The 24401-nt window shown below is 33.9% G+C and overlaps 1 protein-coding gene across 1 annotated transcript in view; it reads left to right on the top strand.

Annotated features, from left to right (window-relative positions):
- The window catches only part of LOC129984357 (alpha-mannosidase 2-like), a 42201-nt gene extending 18172 nt beyond the window's left edge, over positions 1-24029 (top strand). Inside the window, exons 2-3 of the mRNA XM_056094227.1 lie at positions 19366-19538; positions 20292-24029. Of these exons, the coding sequence (XP_055950202.1) occupies positions 19366-19538; positions 20292-23082 (2964 nt within the window). The 3' untranslated portion in view covers positions 23083-24029. The remainder of the gene's footprint in view (positions 1-19365; positions 19539-20291) is intronic.
- Positions 24030-24401: the final 372 nt, after the last annotated feature.

Below are 24401 nucleotides of genomic sequence, written 5' to 3'. Positions count from 1 at the left end.
GTATGAAGGTTTTTTCAACTTGTATGAAACAGTGCCATTTCAAATTATTTGTTAAAATTAAAAATATATTGGTTATAAGTTTTAATTTTTATGGCCTTCATTATTAAATAAACCAATGAAATATATTAATTAACAGAAAATGATTTCTATCGATGATAAAAATTTAAGAACTTATATTTTTTTGTTGGCTTCTGATTGACATTTAAAATCCCAAACGATTTTAGAAAAACTCTAAACATCTTATTAAATTTTAAAAAATAACACTCCTTTTTGTTTCCACCTTTTTAAAAAGAAATTTCAAATCCTGCCAATATGAGATTTAATTCCAGAGTTCTGCTGCTGACAATCCATTCCACATATCGCATTATTTAAGTCCTGTTAAGAGGTAAAAATAGAATGGGAGAAACAAATCCTTCGGGACCTAGTCGCAGTGGGGAGGGTGGGTGCACGTAGGAGATCGTGACTGGAGTACAAGGGCCCTTATCGATCGTCCGGGCCATCTGATGATTCACATCGCAATCGAGTCACGAAGGCGCTCTTTGACGTGCGCGCGCACTTGGGTCGGTGCGTTACTTAAGCGAAAGTGATCATCTTTCCGTTCGACATTGGCAGGATGTGAAGGATGAAAGCAAGCTCTGAAAAAATAGAAAAAGAAGTTTTGAAGGGATTTCTTAATTATGAAATCGCGATCTTTATGTCAGTGGGTTTTGTTTTAAAATTCTTTTTCTTTTTATTTGCAGTCAGATGTTATGGACCTGAAAAAGTGCTTCTATAAAATGAACAAAGCGAGATGTTCGTTATTGAAGGTGCAAATATTGTTAAGATGTTTAATGTTTGTGGTTTATATATTAAGTTAACAATGAAATCGTTCGTAACCAATGCAATAAATGCTAAAATTTTAAATTGTTTGAATAACTTTTCTGCACGTTATTATGTAGCGAATCTTAACAATTAAAAATAATTAAATAATATATTAACTATGCATCATTTCCCTCTCAAAATGCAAAGACATTTCCTTCGTCATCAAAATTCTAGTATAAAATAAAATTCCATCGATACTCTAGTTTTTTATGTTTTGTTTACTTTGCCATTCACACTATGTTATTTTAATTCTTTCTATGTGTACATGAATCTTTCGCATGGAGGCTGTCCCTTAAAATCAAGCGCTTTTAAAAGCGGGAAGCTTCTTTAGTTTTCAGCAATGGAAAAAAAATCACGCGATTAAATATTTGATAAAACAATGAAAGCAGTTTGAATTTTGGAGCAACAATGCGCAATCTATTATTGGAAATGAAGGGAAAAAATATTTTTAATTGTTAAAACTCAACAACTAGTACGACTATTGGGGGCCGCGGTGGCCTGGTGGTAAGGTCTCGGCTTCGGGAAGTGGGTCTGGCGCACGCTACATCCGTATGAGTTAACCGTCCTTCCGCTGATGGTGGTGTGGAAGTTTGGAGAGGGGAATGCCAGCTTAGGTGTCGTCCCCGTCATCTGACCACGATTCAAAATAACGAAGTCCGTCCCGAAATTGCCCTAGTGTTGCTTTAAAATGGGGCGTTAATGTAACTAAAGTAAACAGTACAACTATTGAATTGGTATCATTATAAAGACATTCTTTTTGAAACGGTATAAAATTCTTTTTTTTTTTTTTTTTGCAATAATTTTTGGATGTTGTCGCGAAAAAAAAATGTTTGCTAATTTTTTAATAAATAAAATTTATGCAAAAAAAAAATGGATCGGAAAGGCCATTTATTTCACCTGAACAAAACTTTCTACCTAACAGAAGAATTTTATCCATAAAATAATACTGAATGTAAGAATGATACTCAAATTTAAATTAGTTATATCATTTGGTGTCTTTGCGTATAATAACAAAAAGGTTTAAAAAAATTCAAAAGACAAGAAATTAGTAAATGAGAACACAATGCTAAGCATAGAACGGAGTCCATTGATGTGGAAGTGTGCCATGGAAAATTGAACTTACTCCAAATGGATGCGAAGAAACGTCCTATTTATAATTCAATAATTAATTTTCGAACAATAAAGAGTTTGGCTTTTTTTTTTCTTTCTGTATTGTTCCACTGCATCTAAATTTTTAAGCTCATGTTTCTTAAGGGTATATCAAGTAAGGTAACTTTAAAAGCCAAAATGTTATATTTATATATTAGTCATAAAATTTATGTCAAAGTCGTAACTTCATTCGCTTTTGTAAGACATTTTTATGAATTTCAAATATTAAATTACTTTGAGCAGTTTTAAGAATCATTTCTAGTCTTCAAAAGGGATTTGCTTCTTGGAATATCGCCTGTTTTTATCCATTTCGAATAAAAAAAGGCGAATCATTATTTTCTTGAGAAATCTTTCTGGGGGTTATTCCTCTCACCTTTTTCTGTTTGTGTCGTGCCCTCTCGTTTTACACATCTCCCGAGTCTCTCATCACACATTACAAACGAAAGCACGCCAAGATCTCTTGTTCATCAAATGAAATATCTATATCAGTATAAACCAGAAATATATTTGCTAGGCAAATGAAATTTTGTTGCGGTCCTTTTATTTTATTCATAATTACTTACCTCAGACGAAGAGGTAGTTCGCCAAGAATATTGGCTATACAGTACACTCCCGAGTATCTGGTTCGCGACTATCCGACCCAGTTTTCTTTTCCGTAATTAAAGGAGGAAAGCGAGGCGTTTATTAAGTCATCTATTAAAAACTTTTTCAAAATTTAAAACTGTAAATTTTGACTCTTATCTTAGAGTTACATTTTGATATCTGTGTCATCATTTATCAGTGAAAAATAAAATCAATTCGAGTAAATTTTCTTAAGAACTAAGCCTACGATTTGCATGAATGCTTTGTTTATGTTTCCTGCAGTTAAGTTGGGCATTACAGAATTTATGTTAAAATGCGAACAATTAATATTTTTAATTTACTTTTTCTCTTATAAATTCTTGAAACGTACAGTGCAGTATATAAACATATATAAACTACCAGTACAGAGTCTTTACATTTTAAACCGGCAACTGCTTCTATGATTCACCGGGCGCGGCTGCATTCACTTTGAGATAAATGGAGGGCTTAGTGCTCAGTAAGATGTGAAAAAAAGCGTGTTATAACATTGTTTTGGTATAATAACTTTGTCTTCTGGTATTGGTGGGCAAAGAAATGAGTTCACAGTACTCCGGCCTATCCGTATTTTTTTGTATTCGGCCAGTCCTTTTGCCACATTAGGTCGGATACTCGGGAGTGTACTATATTTGATTTCAGATAAACCGTTTAGATATAACTTCATGTCCAGGATTGTGCCATATTGTTTGTCAGTAACGTTATTTTAATATTCTTTCTTTTTAATTATTGTGTACATGAACCTTTCTAATGAGACAGTGCCTTAAAACCATGCTCTATTAAAAACGTAAACAGTGGAAGAATATCACGTGATTAATTGGGCAACAATATAATCTATTGTTGTAAATGAAGGAAAAAAGTATTTAAAAAAATGCCCAAATTCAAAGAAAAATTTGTACAACTATTAAATTGGTATCATTAAAAAGACAATTTTTAAAAAATTTCATATGGTCTATAATTCAAATTGTGCAATAATATTTTCGGATGTTATCGGAAATCCCTCCTCTCAAAAAAAATCGCTTAATTTTTAATAAATTAAAATTTTAAAAAATGCCCCCCCCCCCGACTCTTCTTTGTATATATGTGCCTAGTTTGGTAGCTCTGACCTGCAGAGCGCCAACATACGCACACAATTCGTCTTTATTATAAACTAGCCGCCTTTGGCGACCAGTTGGTTCGCCAATCTTAATGTTCGTTTAAATTTTAATAATTAAATATTTTACGCAATTCCTACTTTAATAGATTCTTCATCAAAATATTTTAAAACTTCAAATTTTGACAGTCATATAATTCACTCATAATATTATAAAGGCCTTCAGTCATAACGTGATATGTATCTCTCTCATTTTCTGTTACCTCCCGTCGAATTTATGCTTTAAATTAAAGTGGAAAGAATTAATCTGCAATTAATATAATAATATTTTTTACTGAAACAAAGCATTTTTTTATAATATGATTACTGATAACAGAGTCATTGAGCGTTTAAACTTTATGGGCACTAAAGAATATCTTTTTAAATTTATGTAATATCTCAAGAATTTGTCAACAAAGTTTTTTCAGATTCATCATGACCAGGTCTATTAATTAACAATGTTTAATTTAAAATGCATCAAACACTAAAAAAATAAAATGAATCGTTTAAAATAATCGGTCGAAAACAGTTTTAAAAAAACTACTTAAAAAACGATGTACTTAAAACTATAAGCATATACAAAAAACATATAACTAACATAAATACAATTTAGTTACAAAAGCACAGAACTAACGTAAAAATAATTTAAATCGAGAATCATACGTTGATAATATTGTCAACAATCAGAACACAATGCGCATGCTTGAATTTTCAACGCCAGTTACGGAAACGCAAATGCGTGAATTTTTCTACGCCAGTTGGGGTAACGCTATGCATATTAGACATTTTTAATTTCCTTTATTCTGTGTTATTTTAATTCAAAAGTACTTCAGAATGAATCTGAAAGATCGATTTATTAACAATGTTTCATTTTAAATGCATAAAACATTAAGAAAGTAAACAGAATCGTTTGAAATAATCGACCGAAAAATGTTAACGCTAGCCTCATTACTGTTGGGAAGAAAAAAAAATGAAGCCTTACTCAATTGGCGGTGGGGAAAATGGAAGATTTTTTGGCGGGAAAATTAGTTTTTAATTAATAATTAAAATTCTAATTAAAAATTCAAAAAAAGGGACCCCAGGTGCATATTCCCGACCTCTAAGGTATACATGTATAAAATTTGATAGCTGTATGTCAAATGACCTTGCCTGTAGAGCGCCAACACACACCCACACACATTGAGCTTCATATAAGTATAGATACAAATGATGAAATAAATTTAATAAAATCTCTTTTTAAGCAGATACTTTTACTATCTTAATTCTCAATTTTTAGATTCTCATTTATGATTCATTTTTATATATATTTGATCATGATTGATTTATGATTCATTATTATTATATTCTTTATTTTATATATTCGAAATTACTGTTTCTCCAATTTATAACCAAGTAGTGCCATTAGTAAAGGTTCAAAATTTAATTATATTAATCGATTAATTGAAGATATAAAAATAATGATTTTACATCGAGAATGCAAATATTAAAAATACAAAATTTCCGAACGTACAAACATGAAATAAATCAAATTAATTTGAAATGTTTAATAAATTGAAGAAATTCTATAATTTATTAAAATGCTCATCCCGTGCATCATATTGTACACTATTTTTGATGTTGTTACACTATAAAATATTTTGTATGATAGTTAATGCGATTCTGATGAATTTTCCATTTTAAATACATATAATCAATGGAATGCGCATGAACGCTCAAACCGTCACTATAGCTTCTGGAAGATGGCAGAAAAAAGGTTGTTTAAATGTTGCCTTTTAATAAAAACCAGTCAAAAGTGGTTATTATTGTTTTCTCTAAATTTAATTATTAGAATAGCTGGGAGAATATATAAGATATTTAAAACATTTTAGAAGCTTAACAACAAACAAAAAAGCTATATATAGTACGCTCCCGAGTATCTAGTTTGCGACTATCCGGCCTAGTTTTCTTTTATCGTCATTAAATGAGGAAGGCAAAGCGTTGTAGAAGCAGTCATCTATTAAGGACTTTTTCCAAAACTAAAAACTGTAAGTTTTGACTCTCATCTTAGGATTACCTTTTCATATCTGTGTCATCACTCATCAGAGAAAAATAAAATCAGTTTGAGTCCATTTTCTTAAGAACTAGGCCTACGATTTACTTTAACGTTTTGTTGTTAACGTTCTGTTTTCTGCATTTAAGTTAGGCATTAAACAATTTGTGTTAAAATGTGAGCAGTCTATCCTTTGACTTACTTTTTCTCTAACAATTTCTTGAAACTTGTATATAAGCATTTATAAAGCACCAGTACAAAGTCCTCTATTTTAACTCGACACGTTACCGGCAACTGCTTCTAGGATTCACCGGGCCGACTTCACATTCTACGTGGCTTGAGATAAATGGAGGGTTTAGTACTCAATAAGAAATGAGAAAATATATATTATAACAAGCCGGAGTTTTGGTTTAAAAACTTTGCCTTCTAGTATTGTTGGGGAAGGAAATGAGTTCATAGAACTCCGGCCTATCCGGCTTTTGTCTTTTCCGGTCTGCCCTTACACCGCATTAGGCCGGATACTCGGATGTGTACTGTAATTATAAAATAAACAGTCGTTTATTTGTAAAAAGAAATAATTTATTTAAAGGACGCTGAGTCGGCGTCCTGGCATAGGGTTAGCGCGTCTTCCCAGTGATCTAGGCATCCTGGGTTCGAATCCCGGTTCGGGCATAGTTGTTCTTCATCTGTTCTATCTATGAGATGTGTGAATGTGCCCTCTTGTAAAAAGGGGTTGTGCAAACGAATGTGATGCATGAGTAGCTAAGACGTTCTCTTGGCTCTAGTTGGCGCCACTAAAAACAAAAGACACTCCCTTGGCTTAAAATCGCTGACTTTGTCAGTGGGCTTGTCCATGGCTAGTGCCATTAGAAACAACAAACGACGTTGACATCTTTATGAATTATACTACTATTATCTTTGTGGGTTTTATCAGACAATAAGGAGAAATAAAGGCATCTATAGAAAATTTATATTCATTTAGTTAATCAACTACTTTATTCGTGATTTCATTTAACCAACACTTTTATTCATTCAATTCAGAATTTAAAAATAAAGTTGTTTGCTATGTTTATGTTAGTTTGCTATGGTTATGTTACATGTTTATGAAGAGTCTTTTCAAAATATCAAAAACTATTTGAATGAAAGAATGCAGATATCTCAAAAGTCCTTTTTAAGAAATAAACTATTTGTGAAGTTTTAGAGAACAGAGGGAAAAAATCCTTCAAAAAAATGAACTCATTCAGAGAAAATAATGAGCTCCACCTAATGTGGAAATAAAGGGAAAAAAATTCTTTTTCCCTTAACTAACGAATTATGTAGCGGACTTTAAATATGAATCTTCTTTCACCTTTCCTTTTTTTTTTTTTTTTTTTTCGGAGAATCTCCTTAGAAACCCAAATAAGTGGAATAACGAAGAAGACGGTGAAGGGAATGTTTTTAGAAATTGGAGTGGGGAAAAAAAGAAGTGACCCGTGACGATTTCAACTGCAAGAAAAGAATCGTTCTCTTCCAATGATTTCCGGGATCCCCTCCCCACACACACACACACTTCTTTTTTTGCAAAAGAGGAGTGGAGAGGTAGCAAAAAGAAAGGAAGTCATCTCATTTGAATTTTATTGTGTTCCCGAAATTCGCCTTCTTCTTTCTGCCTTTTCTTTACCTAAGGCTTGCTTTAGTTAATGGCCTACTTTTCTGATTAAATAGGTCCCAATTTTGGAGCAACATTGTGCGTATTAATTAGGCTGGGTTCTTGTTTTGTTCTATTTTAATAAATTAAGACATTTGTATAATGGTAGTGGCAATTGAGATTGCTTTTATCCATTTGTCCTCACATGCAACTATTAAACTTTTTGTGGGCCGTACGAAAGTCATTTGTCTAGTGAAGTTATTTTATCCGAATAATTGCTGCTGCTGCTGTATCAACTTTTACGTCGGCTTTTTACTTTTTAAGCTCCACTACTGAACTCGGATACAATTTATTTTGTTTGATAATAATCCTTAAAAATTAATTTTTGTTAATATTTCTAAATATTATTTATACGGTATAAAATTCGAAACTTTTAAATGGAATTTATTCAAAAAAAATTTTATAAATATTATAAAGTGCAAGCAAAGTTGTAGTGAAATTTTTATGAAGATTCTTCGTTTAATAATGGATTGATTTTTAACTATAAATCATATTGATTATACTGTACTAAATTGTACTAAAGAATCTGTCCTGAATTATATTAATCATACTGTACTAAAGAATCTGTCCTATCTTAATTTATAATGCATTTCCACCAAACAAAGTTTTAATATTGGAAAATTCCTGTTTAAAAATAATATAATATCAAAGGTGTGTTGTATTGTGTTGGGATAAATCAGATTTAACTTGAAACTATTTTAAAAGACGGAGATGTGTGTTTTAAAATAATATTTAATAAATTTTAACTAATAAAAAATTGAGCGAGATTTTGTTGGTGTTCACAATAATATTTTTATATCAATTTAAAATCAAAAAAAAATTTTGTCCTTTTGATAATACAAATTCAGTTGCATGCAATTGTTTCATTTTTTTTTGTGTGTGTGTGTGTGTGTGCTTTATTTTTATTTATTTTTTTTCCATTCTTGCTGTGACATTCAAATTATTTTCATTGTTTTATTGAATGTTTGTTCGTGTGATTTTCTCCCAATCTGCGAAAGAAATATTCTTTTTATTGTGTGCACAATTTACAAGAGGAATAAAAAAAAATTATGCAGTGCTTCAAGAATCGACGACAAAAAGGACAGTTACATTTTTTAGTAGCTCTGTGATGCCATAGGATGTAACCACATTAGAAAGATATTTGTACACAATAAACAGAGTAGGTGCATGTTATTAAAATAACACCGCCATAGCAGATCGTTTCGAGAACTTTGGTCGAGAAATTTTCGTCCACGTCATCAAGTCTTCAGTTAACCCTTTTCAGTCGAATGTCTTCTCTCTGCCACCATTCAAGACGGTGCATCGACATTTTATTTATTTTTATTTTTAAAAATACCTACAGAATGTTAAAATGATGTAGATTCATTTTTCAGGGAAAATTAACTTAATGCAGTTGTATGTATTTACTTTTTAGTGTAGTAAACAGGTCCACGTACTAAGTAAATAATTATGCATCGAATTATCTTTCCGACTGCAAAGGATTAATTATTTGAGCACATTCTGTAAGGGAGGGGGGGGGGCAACTTCGCCATTAAATTATAATCTGCCTATTTTCAAGTATTTATACTGACTACATTGAAGAAAGAGTAATTAACGAGATTAAGAGTGACACCCACGCATTAACTGGTCCACTACGTTCCATGCCTGATAATGGTAGATGAGTGCGCTCGTACTTCATTTATTTGGCAGAAAATAAGGTCTGAAGGTCGTCTGCCTCGTGAGGGTGCGGCAACTTGTTGCGCGAATAGATCTTACAGATAACTTCTATCTCACGACCCTAGTATATTAAGATCATATGCTCTTTAGAGGTACATAAGTAAATTTGAATATTCTCGAAATTGAATGGTATAAAATAAAGTGAATAGAAACAGAATGATTTTGTGCTGTCAGTAAGTTCGTTCATGAGCTGCAATACTGGTCCATCTAAAAAAAATTGAATTTTGAGCTACACGTATTTAAATGTTTCAGTGATTTTTTGAAATGCGCGCTCAATGGATTGTTTCATAGAGTGACCTCACCGATACTGAGAAAAAGAGAAGCCATTGCTGGGCGCAGAAGAGACGATTTTACAATGTTAGGAATAATTATCACTCAATAATTCGCGATTTTCCATCTGCATCCATTTTTCAGCCCATGAAAGAAGTGATAAATCTGTGCAAATCATACCTTGCGATCATGGGGAAGTTATGACTTGTTCAATTGGCATCACTGCAAGGTATTGTTTTCTTTATCTCTTCTTCTTGCTTTTTGTTTATTTGGAATTTAATTTGCAAATAGTAATCTACGAACGATTCTTTTATGTAACTGCCGGAGAGGTGGGTGCCAGCTCAGGTGTTGTTCTCGTCATCTGACTGCGGTTCAAAGGTACGAGGTCCGTCCCAAAATAGCTCGAGTGTTGCTTTAAAACAAGACGTTAATATAACTAAATAAACTATATGCAAATCTAGTATTACATGATTGAATTGAGTCGATTAGAATAATCGGTGAGGGATTTCCTATTAGGTAGCTGGTTTAGGGGAGGGGCGCTGACAGTTTGGTTAAAAAAATATATTAACCTATTTGCGAAATAAACAATCTTGCAGAAAGTACGTATTCTATAAATTTTAAAATATTGGGATAACATTAATATTTTGTGTCAAGTGTCATTGGCGGGGTTCTTGCCCGTTTCATGGTGTGCATTTCGTTATGACAGAATGTATTAATACTGAGCATCCTCTGCAATAATTTGGAGGAAAAGCACGAATGCGGCGTCGTGAAGTCATTATAAATAAACAAGAGTATATACATTTTCACGAAATGAATCAGATAAAAAATATTGATTAATTGAAATGAAATTATTATTGTTCATTCACTTAAAAATGTGCTCGAATGTGAAACTGAAATGATTAATTTACTACAAACGAAGGCTTCGTAATACGATTGAATAATATATGTAATGATATCTTTTAATCTAATTTAAATCCTATATAATTTAATCTTGAATTAATCCGTACTCCTTTGTACTAAAATCTTCTCTTAATTTCTGATCCTCATCCCACTTTTTTATTTCATTGTTTCTAACACGGTCTCTGAAAAAGTGATGACTGTGAAGTTCTCGCGGTGCAGGATTAAAACCTCTTAACTCCCGTAGCATTCCTACCAAAGATATTTAACATTACCTTTCCTGAATAACTGCTGCCAATGAAATCCCTGTAAGAATGTCTCGGTTAAAGCACGAGGGAAAAGCTTCTTCCAGTATGAATGGACACATCATCCTCATGTATAAACTGTGGCCTTCAATGGAAAAATAAATTAAAGTTAACTTTATAATTGTCTTCGTGTCGACCTAATAGCTGGGAAAATGTTCTATATGTTTCTTAGGGGCACAAAATATCGAAATCCGCCATTCAGAAGGAGACCCAACCGAAGTTCTCAATTCGAGATCATCAAGATTTTAATTTGGATGGGTATTGTATTTATGAATTAAGAACAGGTCTGAAGCAAATGAAAAGGATCTTTTGTAGCACTGATATGCATACGAACATTGCACTCATTATTTCGTTCTACAATCATCGAACAGATTCATAAAAAAAAAGAAAAAAAAAGGCGGAATTGGAATGGGTCTTCTCACCGATGTAATTTCAATTTTTTTAGGTTGTTCAGTTTTCTTGTCAATTACAGAATAACTTCAAGTTTTTAATAAGTCCAACTGTTCTAATCATTGTAATTTTTAGGTCTTTCATATATGTGGGATGAATAAGACACTAGACTGAGGGAACGGGAGGGAGGTGGGATCCTTCCTTTTATGGCGTGGGAGCTAAATAGTAATGTGTCCATTTGAAACTGTGCTTCATTTGCAATTCGATAGTTGCTGCAGGTTCCAGGTTTGAACCATATTTTTAAAACACTTTTATCAATAATTAGTCGATCTTGAGGAAAAACTTGTTTTTCCCAAAGATTTTGAGGGAACATCCCATTCTTGATGTTTTGCAAAGAGCTGATCATAGTTTTAACTGGATTTGATACTAAAAATTCTTTACTTTTTCACAAAATACAACTTTTTCTTTCAACTCCAGATGATTATGTATATAATGTAAAACACGTATCTTCGAGCAGTTTCGTGGCAGAAGTGAGAGAAGACGCTTTGAATTTTTAAACTTCGCTTTTATTTCAAAACATGGCGGCATAATCTATGTACAAGCAAGAAGCGACGAGGCACGTCAATCTACAGCATGGCACAAAAGAGAAAAGAGCGCACGAAATATCTATTCCCATGTTTATATTTTGTGAGATTCTGATAGGGATTTCTTTACATGTGTCGATGAAGGTAAGGGAATTATAGGGATCTTTTAAAAGAATTTGTTTAGATCGACACATTTTTATCCCTTCACCTGGAGTGTGGGAACTTGTCGATGTCAGCAGTTTTACAGAGCTACTGTTGCATTAATTAAATAAAAAATTTGCAATTGGATCAGGAAATAAGAGAGCATTTTAGAACGAAGTTAAATAAGGGCTAAATTAAGATAAAGATTAGGAAATTAATTAGGATTTAATTTAGATTTAGAGATATCATTACATGTATATACATGTATCATCTGCCACCGGAATTCTGTAACACATAAAAAGAAGAATTTTCACATCAAGTCATTTCAGTTTCATATAAAAGGGAAAAAAATTTGCAAGAGAATGGAGAAAATGGTTGGTTAGTAGAAGAAAACCGAGGGAGAAACGTTTTTCCTCGAATTCAAAAAGAACAAAGAGGTGAAAAGAATGAACGACCGCTGCTGCGTGACAACAAACCATTCCGAAGTTGCTAACTAAGAAAACCATTTAGTAGAAGTAAATAGACATCTCCTCAAAAAAGAAAAAAAAAAAAAAAAAAAAAAAAAACTGCCGACCACGCGTTTTGCATTTGGGCGTTGCACGAAGTAATTTCCACAACTTCTTTTCTTTCTTTTATATGTTTGTGAATGGGTTTTGCGAACTTAGTTTTGTGAAGCAGAAAGGCTTTCTTGGGGATTCTTGATCTCTTTTGTTCTCTTACACAGAACGGCTGTTTTCGAAGGTTTTAGAAACGCACGTCGGCCGACGACATCGGATTGCTAAGTAATTGTTCAGGTTGAATTTAATTCTTGAGATCAAACGTACACGTAACCAGTGGTGGATTTACGACTAGGCAGCAGTACAGAGGCGCTGAGCAGAAGAGAGTCTTAGCGTAAACGATGTAAAATTCCTTTTTGGAAATAATATTTTTTAGCTGTCATAACTTTTAAGATTCAGCTTAATTTTTAATTTCTTGAAATTTCAATTAGAATTTGAATAAAATCGCTCCGCTGTGCACATTCCTACCTTTCAAGGTATAGTTGTACTAAATTTGGTTACTGTAGGTCAGATTTTGTGACGTGTAGAGCACCAACACGCACACTTGTTCATCTTTATAATTAGTATAGATTGTGCCCAATATTTTATTTTTCTACTTTCTAAACAGGACGTATATAAAATATGAAATGTATTAAAAAATTAAGATGGAGCAGTACACATGATTGGTGTGTCATGCGTACAAGAATGAATTGAAAATGATTTGAGCATCCTTACATTTTATTTAATCAAATATAATCTTAGAAAAAAATGATAAAACTCTCGCCTTAAAGGGGAAAAAAGTTTTTTTTTTTTTTTTTAATCCCTTGAAACTAGTCAGAATTAGTTCTACTTCCTTTATTGCGAGAAAGCCCCTTACAAGGTTCAGTAATTTTCGATCAAATTCTGAAGGTCAATATCCTGGAAAACACGCATTTTTTCCCACGCTGCTTTAGCATTTGATCCGGCACCGCTGCATTAAATTAAGCAGCAGTTGGGATTTCTTCGAGCAAATCCTGATGGTCGGTTCAAATTTCGTCTCATTTAATACTTAATGAACTGCTGCTGCGGATTATCTTATATATAATTAAGGGAGGTTCGCGAATCACAAATAGGATGTCATTTTCTTCGATTTAAGATTTTGTCGATTAAGTAGAAACTTGATGTTTTTGAAGCCCTGAGTTATCCACAGGGACGAACTAGTGGGATTAGACTAGAACTTCCCCTGCTCGTTTTTACTAATATTTCAACACTTCAACATCCTCCCACATGGTACTAATATGAGGTAGTTCTAATCACATTAAAGATGATTTTATTTTCCTATTCCTTGCTTCTATTTCTCTAGAATGATGGAATAGAGAACAGGAATATATCAGACAGTCAAAAGAGACAACAAATCTCTCTCTCTCTCTTTCTTTTAATGAATGAGGTACTATTTTTCAAGAAATTTTTTGAAAGCGTATACACTTTGCTACTCTCTATAGTAAAATATTGTTAATAAAGAAAGAAATAAAAAAGAAATTTGTGTGCAAGCTTGCTAGTTTTGAACGAATTGTGTACCGGATATTCTTGAACTGCAAATATGGCATTCCTCTAGCCCTCGAATATCGGGGGGAAAAAAGTCGTTCTTCTTTTTCTCAATTTGGTATAGAGTTTTTACATTAAATTTCTATTAAATTTTGAGCAAAATATATTCTGGGGAAGTCTGTCTTTCCGACTGTTCAAATATAATTCAAGACGATGACTAGAAAACACAGAACATGAGATGGATAAAATTCGATCCACAGATTGAACACCTGTTGTCCAATCAAATTTTGAGAAAATCTGACAAGGAATGGATCGTCTGTCAATCTGTACATTCAGAAGCATGTAAATGCAATAACTGAAAAACGCAATGATTTAAATTTATCAAATTTGGTATGTATAATTTAGTATTGTGTTAAATTTTGGTTTCAGGTATTTGGCAAAAACGAGTCTTAAAACACAAATTCACCTTATTTAGAGAGTATGCAAGAAAATTTGGAGAGACCCCTTTCTCTGGTTTGAGTTACACGTATGTGAATGTATAGACATTCACATTCATGTAAACGCGATTATGAATCTATAGTTTAAATGCTAAAATGGTGTGCCACATTTTATCCATTTGACTGCATTTTGCATTTATCATGTTTACTTAAATTCTTCAAAAATTTATCAGAAATATACGAATTTATTGTAAAGACCACATACCAAATCTTATCCTCATTATCATGCTCATAATTACAAAAATATGTCTCCCGCTAAGATTTCTTGTAAGGATTCATTCAAAATCTCGAAATCAAGATTTTGATAAATTTACAATACTTTTCCTTCGTATACGAGAAAGCAAAAATCGTTTTTTTTTTTTAAGTGTGTGAAAGTGGGGAGTCACGGAAGTTAATGATTTACAACTATGAGTAATCTTCGGAATCGGAGGGCTTTAGTTTCGAGACCCGATTCCACCGAAGAACCGTCGTGTAAGCGGGTCTGATGTTCGTTAAATCTGTCGGGGCCATACGTCATCTCGATGGTGTGGTGTTGAATTTGGAGACGGAATGCCAGTTCAGGTGTCGTCCTCGTCATCTGACCGCAGTTCAGAATGACAAAGTCCGTCCCAAAATGGACCAAGTGTTGCTTTAAAACGGGACGTTAATATAACTAAACTAAACTAGAATTTACTGTATTTAGTTGTTAATTAGATCGAAAATATAATGTCACGATCGCTGCATTTTATATGATTGATGTAGATTTGCCATGAAGTGTCGGGTAGGTATAAAAAGATGCAATCCTTTGTTTCAAAAATTTCTCTACGTTCTCCTTTAAAGAAATTGTCATTTCTGAAGTATCTGAATCGAAAAGGGAGTCAACTGGATAACAGTGAATGCGTATCGCGTGAATTTGCATTTTTATGGTTTGTGGAGACGAGGACAATGAGCTGCCACCCGCCTTAGGAAACAGTCACCTTCTACTATTCTTATTTTTTCCCCTTCATGAGGTAATACTTTTAAGACCATTGTGAATCAACAACAGATACGCAAAGTAGGAATTTTAATCGCTTTTGCACTCCGTAAATTTGCATGAATTACGAATCCGTGAGTGATTTATTAGATGATAAATACTCTTCTTATCTTCGTAAATATGTCTAAAGAGGATTGCGTTATTTAGAAAAATATCCTGAGATTGGAGAAAATATTTGAAGGTTAGTTAATTATATAAACGTCAAATTTTGAAAATGACACTAGGTTTGTTTGTTTTTTCCCTGGATGAATCTTGTAATTGTCGGAACTCCGATCAAATGACAGGGACGACACCTGAACTGTTACGTTCTTTCCAAACTTTCACACCACATCAAAGAGAGATGTCTTGATCACGAACGTCAGACGTAATGTGCACCAGGCCTACATACGTGACAGATTTTTAATGAAATCGCGGTTTCGAACATGGGGTCCTTCAGCTCCGAAGCTGAGACCTTGCCGCTAAGTAACCGCGACCGATAAGATTTGTGAAATCCCAGTGTTGTTATAATAAGAATCGTGTATTCGGTCCTGTATTCTTGAAAAGTCCTATAAATCAATGAAAAAACAAATGCATTTTCACAAAAATAAAGGAGACTCATATTGTAAAATATCTTGGACCTCAAAGTAGCTAAAGCCACTGTTAGTATTCAGATATACAGATTTGCAGAAGTGATTTTAGAACTCAGAAAAGTCTGAAATATAGAGATTCGTTTAAATTTCGAGGTCGAATTTTTTGACAATTAAAATATTATCTCTTTGCATACTTTGTACATGAGAAAGTAAAAACAATCGCGACTGAAGCGGTCGCTTCTTTTCTAATGCTGCCAACCAAGAACGGTTGAATGTAAAGTGCAAAGAAAAATCATTTATATCGAAAAAATTGTGTTTTTTTTTTTTTTTTAATCTTCTTCATCTCATCTACCTAAAAAAGAGTTAAGTTATTAAAATCTCTAAGAAAGATTTGCAGTAACATAAGCATAGATAGTATTCATTTTTAAAAAATGAAAGTGGTCGGATAAAATAAAAGTAGTTTCCTAATGGGAACCTAAAAGTCCTTGAAGAATATCGTTTCGGCTACCATCTAGTGAAAAGGTAGGAACTATTAATCAAAAAATCAAATTTATTAAGTGTCAAATAATAAAATCACATTTGATAAGAATCAAATTTGTTATTGAAGGAAGTGTTTTATACTTTATTTTTCTGTCATTTTCGATGATACTAGAATTTTTAAATTTTTTTTTAATGTTAGAAAACTATTTCAATTTCCAAAATTTAAAATTAAGCGATTAATCGTTAATTAAATATGGATTTCATATAAAACACACCATTTAGTAGCGAATTTTATTTTAAAAAGAATTGAATGCAATGTTTTATAATATGCATTAAGTGCTTGCATGTATTTTTGGTCATTTTTTTTCACTTCAAAAAGGCATTTACTGAGAAAAATTGATACAATATATATCAATCAAAATATTTATTATGTTATTGTATTTTTTGCTTAATTAATGGTCGTATTCTTTTATAATTTTTTTTTTTTTTTTTTTTTTTCATTTCTGTAAAAAAATGTTGCATCTCTTAGGCCTTAATTTCAGAGGATTTTCGAGTCACGAGGGGTCAATATTGTTGGACAAAAGTCTGGATTCCTCACAGAAAAAAAACTCTTATTTTGAATCCCTGCCTGAGGATGAACCTTAAGAAAGTCTTCAGGCCGGATTCTTATCTTAATTATATTGGTTTAATTTTGATTCTATTTTTTTCCTTTTAACTTGGTTTTTATTACTAATTAATCGAAATATTTCATTATATTCATTCCTTCAATCATTTCAAAACATCATCATTTTCTACAACTTTTTTTTCCATTTTCGTCTAATAAGTCTTGCAGCTGATTATCTTCGAATATTTTGTCCTCCAGACCGTTTACTGTCATTGACATCGAAATCACCACTTTTAAATCGTTCAAAACCAAACCAAACCCACAATTGGGAAATGGCGGAGCTGCATCACCATATGTTTCTAAAAGTGTCTTATAGGCTTTGGTGGCAAATTTCACCAAATCAAAAAAAAAAAAAAAAAAAAAACTATGAATGTCGAAAATGCAATGTAAGCGTTCCGTGATTGCGGTCTTTATACCCTAAATAACTCAATAATACTAAATGGAAAACTTTCAAAATGATAACTATAAAGTAATAATAAATTGGTAAAATGCAAAACCTTGTCATTTACCGGGTGTTTCAAAAATGACCGGTATATTTCAGAAATCAATAAAAACTAAACAGGCAGACAAACTTGCGAAATTAGTTACAATGTACAACAACAGATGGCGCTGCAGGCGATTTGAAAGATATAGAAAAAAACACAGTCTGAGTTCGTCATTCTGTAAGTCGTCTTTCTGCTTTAAGCGTGTTCTGTTCACAGATTGTAAGTTTGTTGTGAAAAAATGGTTTATTCCTTAGAACAGAGGATTTTTCTGGTGCTGGAATTCCACCGCGTAGAACACAGTGTTGTTGCAACAAGACGAAGTTTTCAACGAAAGTTTAATGTAACCAAAGAGCCGAAAAGCGATACAATAAAGGATCTGTTTGAAAAATTTCAACGGACTGGAAAGATAGGGCGACCGCGGCAACCACAGAGGGCAGTACTCAGCTTGTGCAACAGGTGATCCAACAGCGGCTTCGGATTTCCATTCGCCGTGCTGCAGCTGCGATCAAAATAAGCCAACGTCCACGTATCATCTATACAAAACACAAAATCAGCAACGCCGCAACGCTACTTCCATCAATGCACGAGAGATATTCGCTAACGATATGGTGCAAAGGAGTGATAACGGCGATATCCATGCGGGTAGCATTTGGTTTATTGACGAGGCTTATTTTTACCTGGGCGGCTTCGTCAATAAACAGGACTGGAGCATATGGGGAACCGAAAAACCTATGTTGCAGTCCCATCGTTCTTGCATCAGAAAAAAGTAATGGCTTGGACAGCCATTTCTACCAAAGGACTCACTGGCCCATTTTTCAGATCCGTAATGATTACTGCACCACGCTATATGGACATTCTTCGTGAATTTGTGACGGCACAAAATGTCTTAGAGGACACTGCGAACACCTCGTGGTTTATGCAAGATGGTGCCCGGTCACATCGCACGGCCGACGTTTTTAATTTCCTGAACGAACATTTCGATGATCGTGTGATGGCTTTGGACTATCCCACACATACAGGAAGCGACGTGGATTGGCCTCTCTATTCGCCAGACATGAACTCCTGCGACTTCTTTCTGTGGGGACACTTGAAAGATCAGGTGAACCGTCACAATCCAGAAACAATTGAACAACTGAAGCAATACGTCTGTTTTGCATGTGAAGCCATCCCGCCTGAGACGTTTACACGGATTTCTGCTCATTTCATTCTGAGACTACGCCATGTTATTGCTGCGTATGGTGAATATTTGGAAAATATCGTAGTTTAGATTTTTTCCAGACTGCAGCACCATCTGTTGTTGAAAATTCTAACTATTTTCGCAAGTTGGTCTGCCTGAAAATTCTCTGTTGTCCCAAGCATATTACAACAAACGGTGTATTTTTATCGCTGCCCGTTTAGTTTTTATTGATTTTTGAAATATACCGGTCATTTTTGAAACACCCGGTATATGGATACTTCGCATATTTATCAATAGATGTTTCTGATTAAAATACATGCAAGTACCTAATGTAATAATAAAAAGTAATTTAAAAATGTTTTTAAAAAAACTCGTTTTTATTAATGGGTGGGAAAGTGGATCATCGTTTCATTTATCAAAAATGTGAAGGCAGTGTTAGGACACGAGATGTTGATGAATATCAATGAAAGAAAGAAAGAAAACTAGCATTCTTTTTTTAAAAAAAACTAAATTATAGATTCTTATTAAAATTTCATTTTGCTTACAATGTTTCTGTAATATTGATGTGAATAAAAGTGTGTTTTTAAATACCATATTTTGTCTATCTTTTAATCAGTTTGTTCATGAATGTGCTTGTATTTGCAGGTGATAATCGTCCCCCATTCTCACAATGATCCGGGATGGCTGAAGACGTTCGATGGCTACTTCATAGCTTTCACGGCCCACATACTGAATAACATGGCCGATAAACTGGCCAAGTATAAGGACATGACTTTTGTGTGGTCAGAGATCTCCTTTTTCTCCAGGTGGTGGAACAGGTAATGTGTACTTTCCCCCCTTGCGTGGTTTTTTTAAAACTCGGATAAGTGATGGATTTAAATCTAGGCAGCTGCTTAGGACCACTGGATTGAGAAGGGAGGGCGCTAACTTGTTGCAAAATAAAAAATAAATTATAAAATATGAAGACTAGATTGCATTTATATTGAACTATTAAATAAAAAATATATTTAATTTCTTACTTCTAATATATTGGAATATCACTTGCTCTTTTAACTGGTAATGTTATATTTCACTTCCATGTTCTATAAAAAAAATTGTCAAAACTGTCTTTGTTTGGCGTTTATTTTTTCCAAAGTCTATCATAATTATTGAATGCTCTTATTTTTAAATAAGCAAATTATTAACTAATAATTATAGGTCATTTTTCAAGAATTTTTATAACTGATTTATTTTCCTCACTGTTTGACTTTGAATTACTTACCGTTATGTCAGAATGTACTACCATCTTGGAGTAAACATTCGAACAAGCAATTTAATGTTTAGTAACACCTGAAATTGTTTATTATTCCGATCCTATTTACGAATGTAACTATGAAATTGTTTCCTTTTTTACGAAAAAGAAATCAGTTTCAATTCATGTTTGAAGAATTTGTATTTCTTTATGTACAAACTTGAGAATTGTAAAATCATATACAAATAAATCGAAGCGTATAGTTGCACAAAGGTACTAAATTCAATAATTTAATTTATGAATAATTGGTCTCACTCATTTTATTCTTCTCTCCTTTTAGTTTGAAAAATCGTCCACATCTTCGAGACCAAGTTCGGCAATTCCTCCGAAAAGGGCAATTGGAAATCCTGACAGGCGGCTGGGTCATGACAGACGAGGCGGCTGCTCACATCTATGGCATGGTGGATCAACTCATCGAAGGTCACCAGTGGATGAGATCGAACCTCGGCATAGCTCCACGCTCTGCCTGGTCTGTGGACTCCTTTGGGCATTCATCAACTGTGGCTTACATGTTGCGCGCTGCTGGTATGCACAACATGGTCATACAACGAACGCACTACGCCTGGAAAGCATACCTTGCAGAGAAGCGTCAGCTGAATTTTTGGTGGAGGCAAGAATTCGATAATCTCTCGCCCAGCAATCACACTGCAGATATCATGTGCCAGATGATGCCATTTGATTTGTATAGCATTAAACATTCTTGCGGACCTGATCCAGATGTTTGCTTACAATTTGATTTCAGGCGAATACCGGGTGAATACTCGGAAAGTCGGGCATCTCCTATCACACCTGAAAAATTGGCTGAAAAATCAGAACTGCTGTTGGGTCAATACGGCAGGATTGGCTCACTATTTCCCCACAATGTCGTTTTGATTCCTTTGGGTGATGACTTTCGCTACAATCACGACACTGAATGGGACCAGCAGTACGAGAATTACGCTAAAATCATGGAATACATCAATTCGAGAACCGACTGGAATGCAAACGTAAGGTTTGGAACTCTTCGCGATTATTTTAACGCAGTTCATAAGAGGATGCATTCCATCGGATACGAGAACATTCCGAGCCTTACTGGGGACTTCCATACTTATGGAGATATATATGGAGAAGGACATCCTTCGTATTGGAGTGGATATTTCACTACACGCCCGTACTGGAAACACATGTGTAGAGATCTACAACATTGGTTAAGAGGAGCTGAAATTTTATATTCTTTTTCGAGGGCCTTTGTTGTTCAGAATAACCTTCTCCATCTTTTGCGGCGATTAGATCAAGATTACGCGTATTTGACTCTTGCCAGAGACAGCTTAGGCTTGTTTCAACATCATGATGCGATTACTGGAACATCCAAAGAAGCAGTGACAGCTGATTATGGAATGAGGCTCTTCAGAGGAATAAAAGAATCAAAGGGTATCATTGCTCATTCGGCATTATATATGATGGCAGAGGAAGCAATCAAACGGTCTGTGGACCTTCGCCCAGCACACCCTTTGACTTCTTATCTTTATCCGGACGTCGATCAAACACAATATGACAAATTGCCGGAAAAAGTTCCTCTCAGTATTCCATCGCAAGGTAGGAAAGTTGTTATCTTCAATTCAAAGGCTCGTCGTGTCATTGAGCCCATCAGATTACGGGTTGGTAGTGCCTTTGTAAGAGTTGTGGGTCCTGACGGAGAAGAAATTCCTGTACAAGTGAACCCAGCTTGGAATGGTTCTGTTGCAGTCTTGGGCGACGTTTTTGAGCTTCTGTTCTTAGCTGAACTTCCTCCTCTGTCTTTGAATACTTTCACTGTAGTGCCAACTGATCGGGCGCCACGTCCGCGATCGCAAGTCGCCATTACTCTGAATGATGCCTTCGCCAAGCAACCGCATAGTTCCATTTTCTCGTTTCAGAGCCCATCAGATGTTGATATAGAACTAGTATCTCCGTTTATTACCGCCAGGTTTTCCAAGCAGAGTGGCTTGCTTCAGAGTATTGAGCTCAAGGATTTCAATGTCATTAATAAAGTCGCACTCGTTCTGCAAGCTTACAAATCTGAAGAATTCAGAAGTGGTGCTTACTTATTCCATCCACTCACAACTGATCCGGTGCAAAACATATCTGGCCGGTTTCCCATCATTCGTATTGTCAGGGGACCAATCTGTTCTGAAGTGACTGCCGTTTACTCAAATGTTGTTATGGTCACTCAGAGGATTTATCATAGTTCCAGTCCACTGGGCTACGGCGTCGAACTGGAAGTCGAATCGGATATCGCACAACTATTAGATGTCAATCTGGAATTATTCATGCGCATTAAATCTGATATCAAAAGCGGTAATACGTTTTACACTGATGCCAATGGCTTTCAGATGATTAGACGGAAAACGCTAAATTATCTCCCTTTAGAAGCTAACTACTATCCAGCTACGTCATCTGTTTTTCTCGAAGATGAACAGTCTCGTCTTACCGCGCTGCTATCTCATGCACATGGCGTGGCAAGTGTAAGTCCTGGTTGGATGGAGTTTATGCTGGACCGCAGACTGAGAGGTGATGATAGTAGGGGACTGGGCGAAGGAGTCATGGACAACAAGCGCACCTTGGCTCAGTTTTGGTTGCTATTGGAAGCAATGAAAGAAAGGGGAACTGATGAAGTTCCCACACTGTCCCTCAATAGTCATATTTTGTCATCCCTAATTGCCAATCCTCCCATAGTAGTAGCCACGCATAGTTTCGAGCAAAGGAACTTGAAGTCGAGAATAGACTTTCTTGAATCTTCCTTCCCTTGCAATGTGGAACTGTTCAATTTGAGAACAATACCTGCTCAAGATGACTTTGATGTCCCTTCCAACAGCAGTTTGTTGATTGTGCACCATAAAGGCATCAGTTGCAGGGTAAAAAGTTGGAATGAGGAATCTTGCTCTAGTCACAAAGAAAATAATATAAAGCTTGATTTTAAAACAGTGCAATTGTCATCAATACACAAAACATCCCTAACAGGGATTGTGTCTGAAAGTAGCATTCGAAATAGTACTACAGTTCAACTCAGTCCCATGGAACTGACATCTTTTAATGTTACATTTCGAACTTAATTACATCAGTGGGTTTGGAAAAGTGTTCTTGAAATAGAAAATGGCTCATGGTATTTATAAAAAGATTTTTACAAAACAGGACCAAAGTTTTTGTTACTAAGTTGTAAAGGAATAAAAATTCGTCTAAAATAGATGCATATTCTTAAGCATAGGAGCAAGCGTTCTCCAGCTATTAGCTACCTGCTTTGAAATGTCAAATGCCCTTATAATCATTTTTACTACAAGACTGGATACTATCAATGTTTTAAGCATTTTATAGTTGTTAATGAGAAATCTGTTTATTCACATAACTAAACCTTTTTACAAGTGATGAACTGTACTAGTTTTAAATATTGCCTTTTTTCAATTCTGTGATAGTGTCATTTATGCTTTTTTTTAAAGTGCATGTATAAATAGAAATTTAAGAGGCATCTAATGACTCATATCTACTGCTTTGATATTAATAATACTAAACTATTTTAAAAGGCAAATTTATGTTTAATGCAAAGAGAATAAGATTATTAACAATTTGCTTTTTAGATATACAGTATGAATTAAAAAAAATATTGACTTTATAAAGAAAATTATTAGTTGATTTTATCGCTTAGCAACATTTTGTAATTTGTAAATAATGGACAAGTTTACTTAATTTTGCAAAAAGTTAGCAATTTTAGGAAAAAGTTTCATATTTTTCAGAACGAGAATGTACGATAGCAACTATTTATTTCCCCATTAGGGACTTTTTAAGATTTTTTTTTTTTTCGTCTGTATCAGATTAAACTATTCATGTTATACATGATAACAAGGCTGTCAAAGTTTTAGAGCATAAACAGTCACTGCTGGCCATGTGGCAGTTTATATTTATTATGACTGATTTGCAAACTTAAGTGTCAGAATTATGAAATATGTCATGATGTAATTTAAAAAAATGTGTTTATTTATAGTCGTGAAAATAAAATCTTTTCTACAGTAAATGACTTTTTATTCCTCCTTTCCAGTTATTATTTCTACTTACAAAAAACATTTTAGATTATATTATATATATATATATAAAGGTAAATTAAGGAATTATCTTATTCTAAAAATTTGAAAAGCTATTATGAAGGGGAAAAAAATCAATATAATTTCCCATAATTTAAAACAATATGTAAACTTTATTTAAAAAACTAATTTTATTAAATTACTTCCCTTTTCAACTTTAGCAACTATTATAAAAATGTTAAATTTAGTTTACTGCAAAATGCAAATTCGATATAAGCAGCAGACAATGGCTTTTCCCTTATTTCAAATTTCAGTATTCGAGGGACTATGCACATTAAGTGTTGATCAGAAAAGGAATG

The sequence above is a fragment of the Argiope bruennichi genome, chromosome 9 (assembly GCF_947563725.1).
Source record: "Argiope bruennichi chromosome 9, qqArgBrue1.1, whole genome shotgun sequence".
NCBI lineage: Eukaryota > Metazoa > Arthropoda > Arachnida > Araneae > Araneidae > Argiope > Argiope bruennichi.
This window is presented reverse-complemented; position numbering and strand designations above follow the sequence as displayed.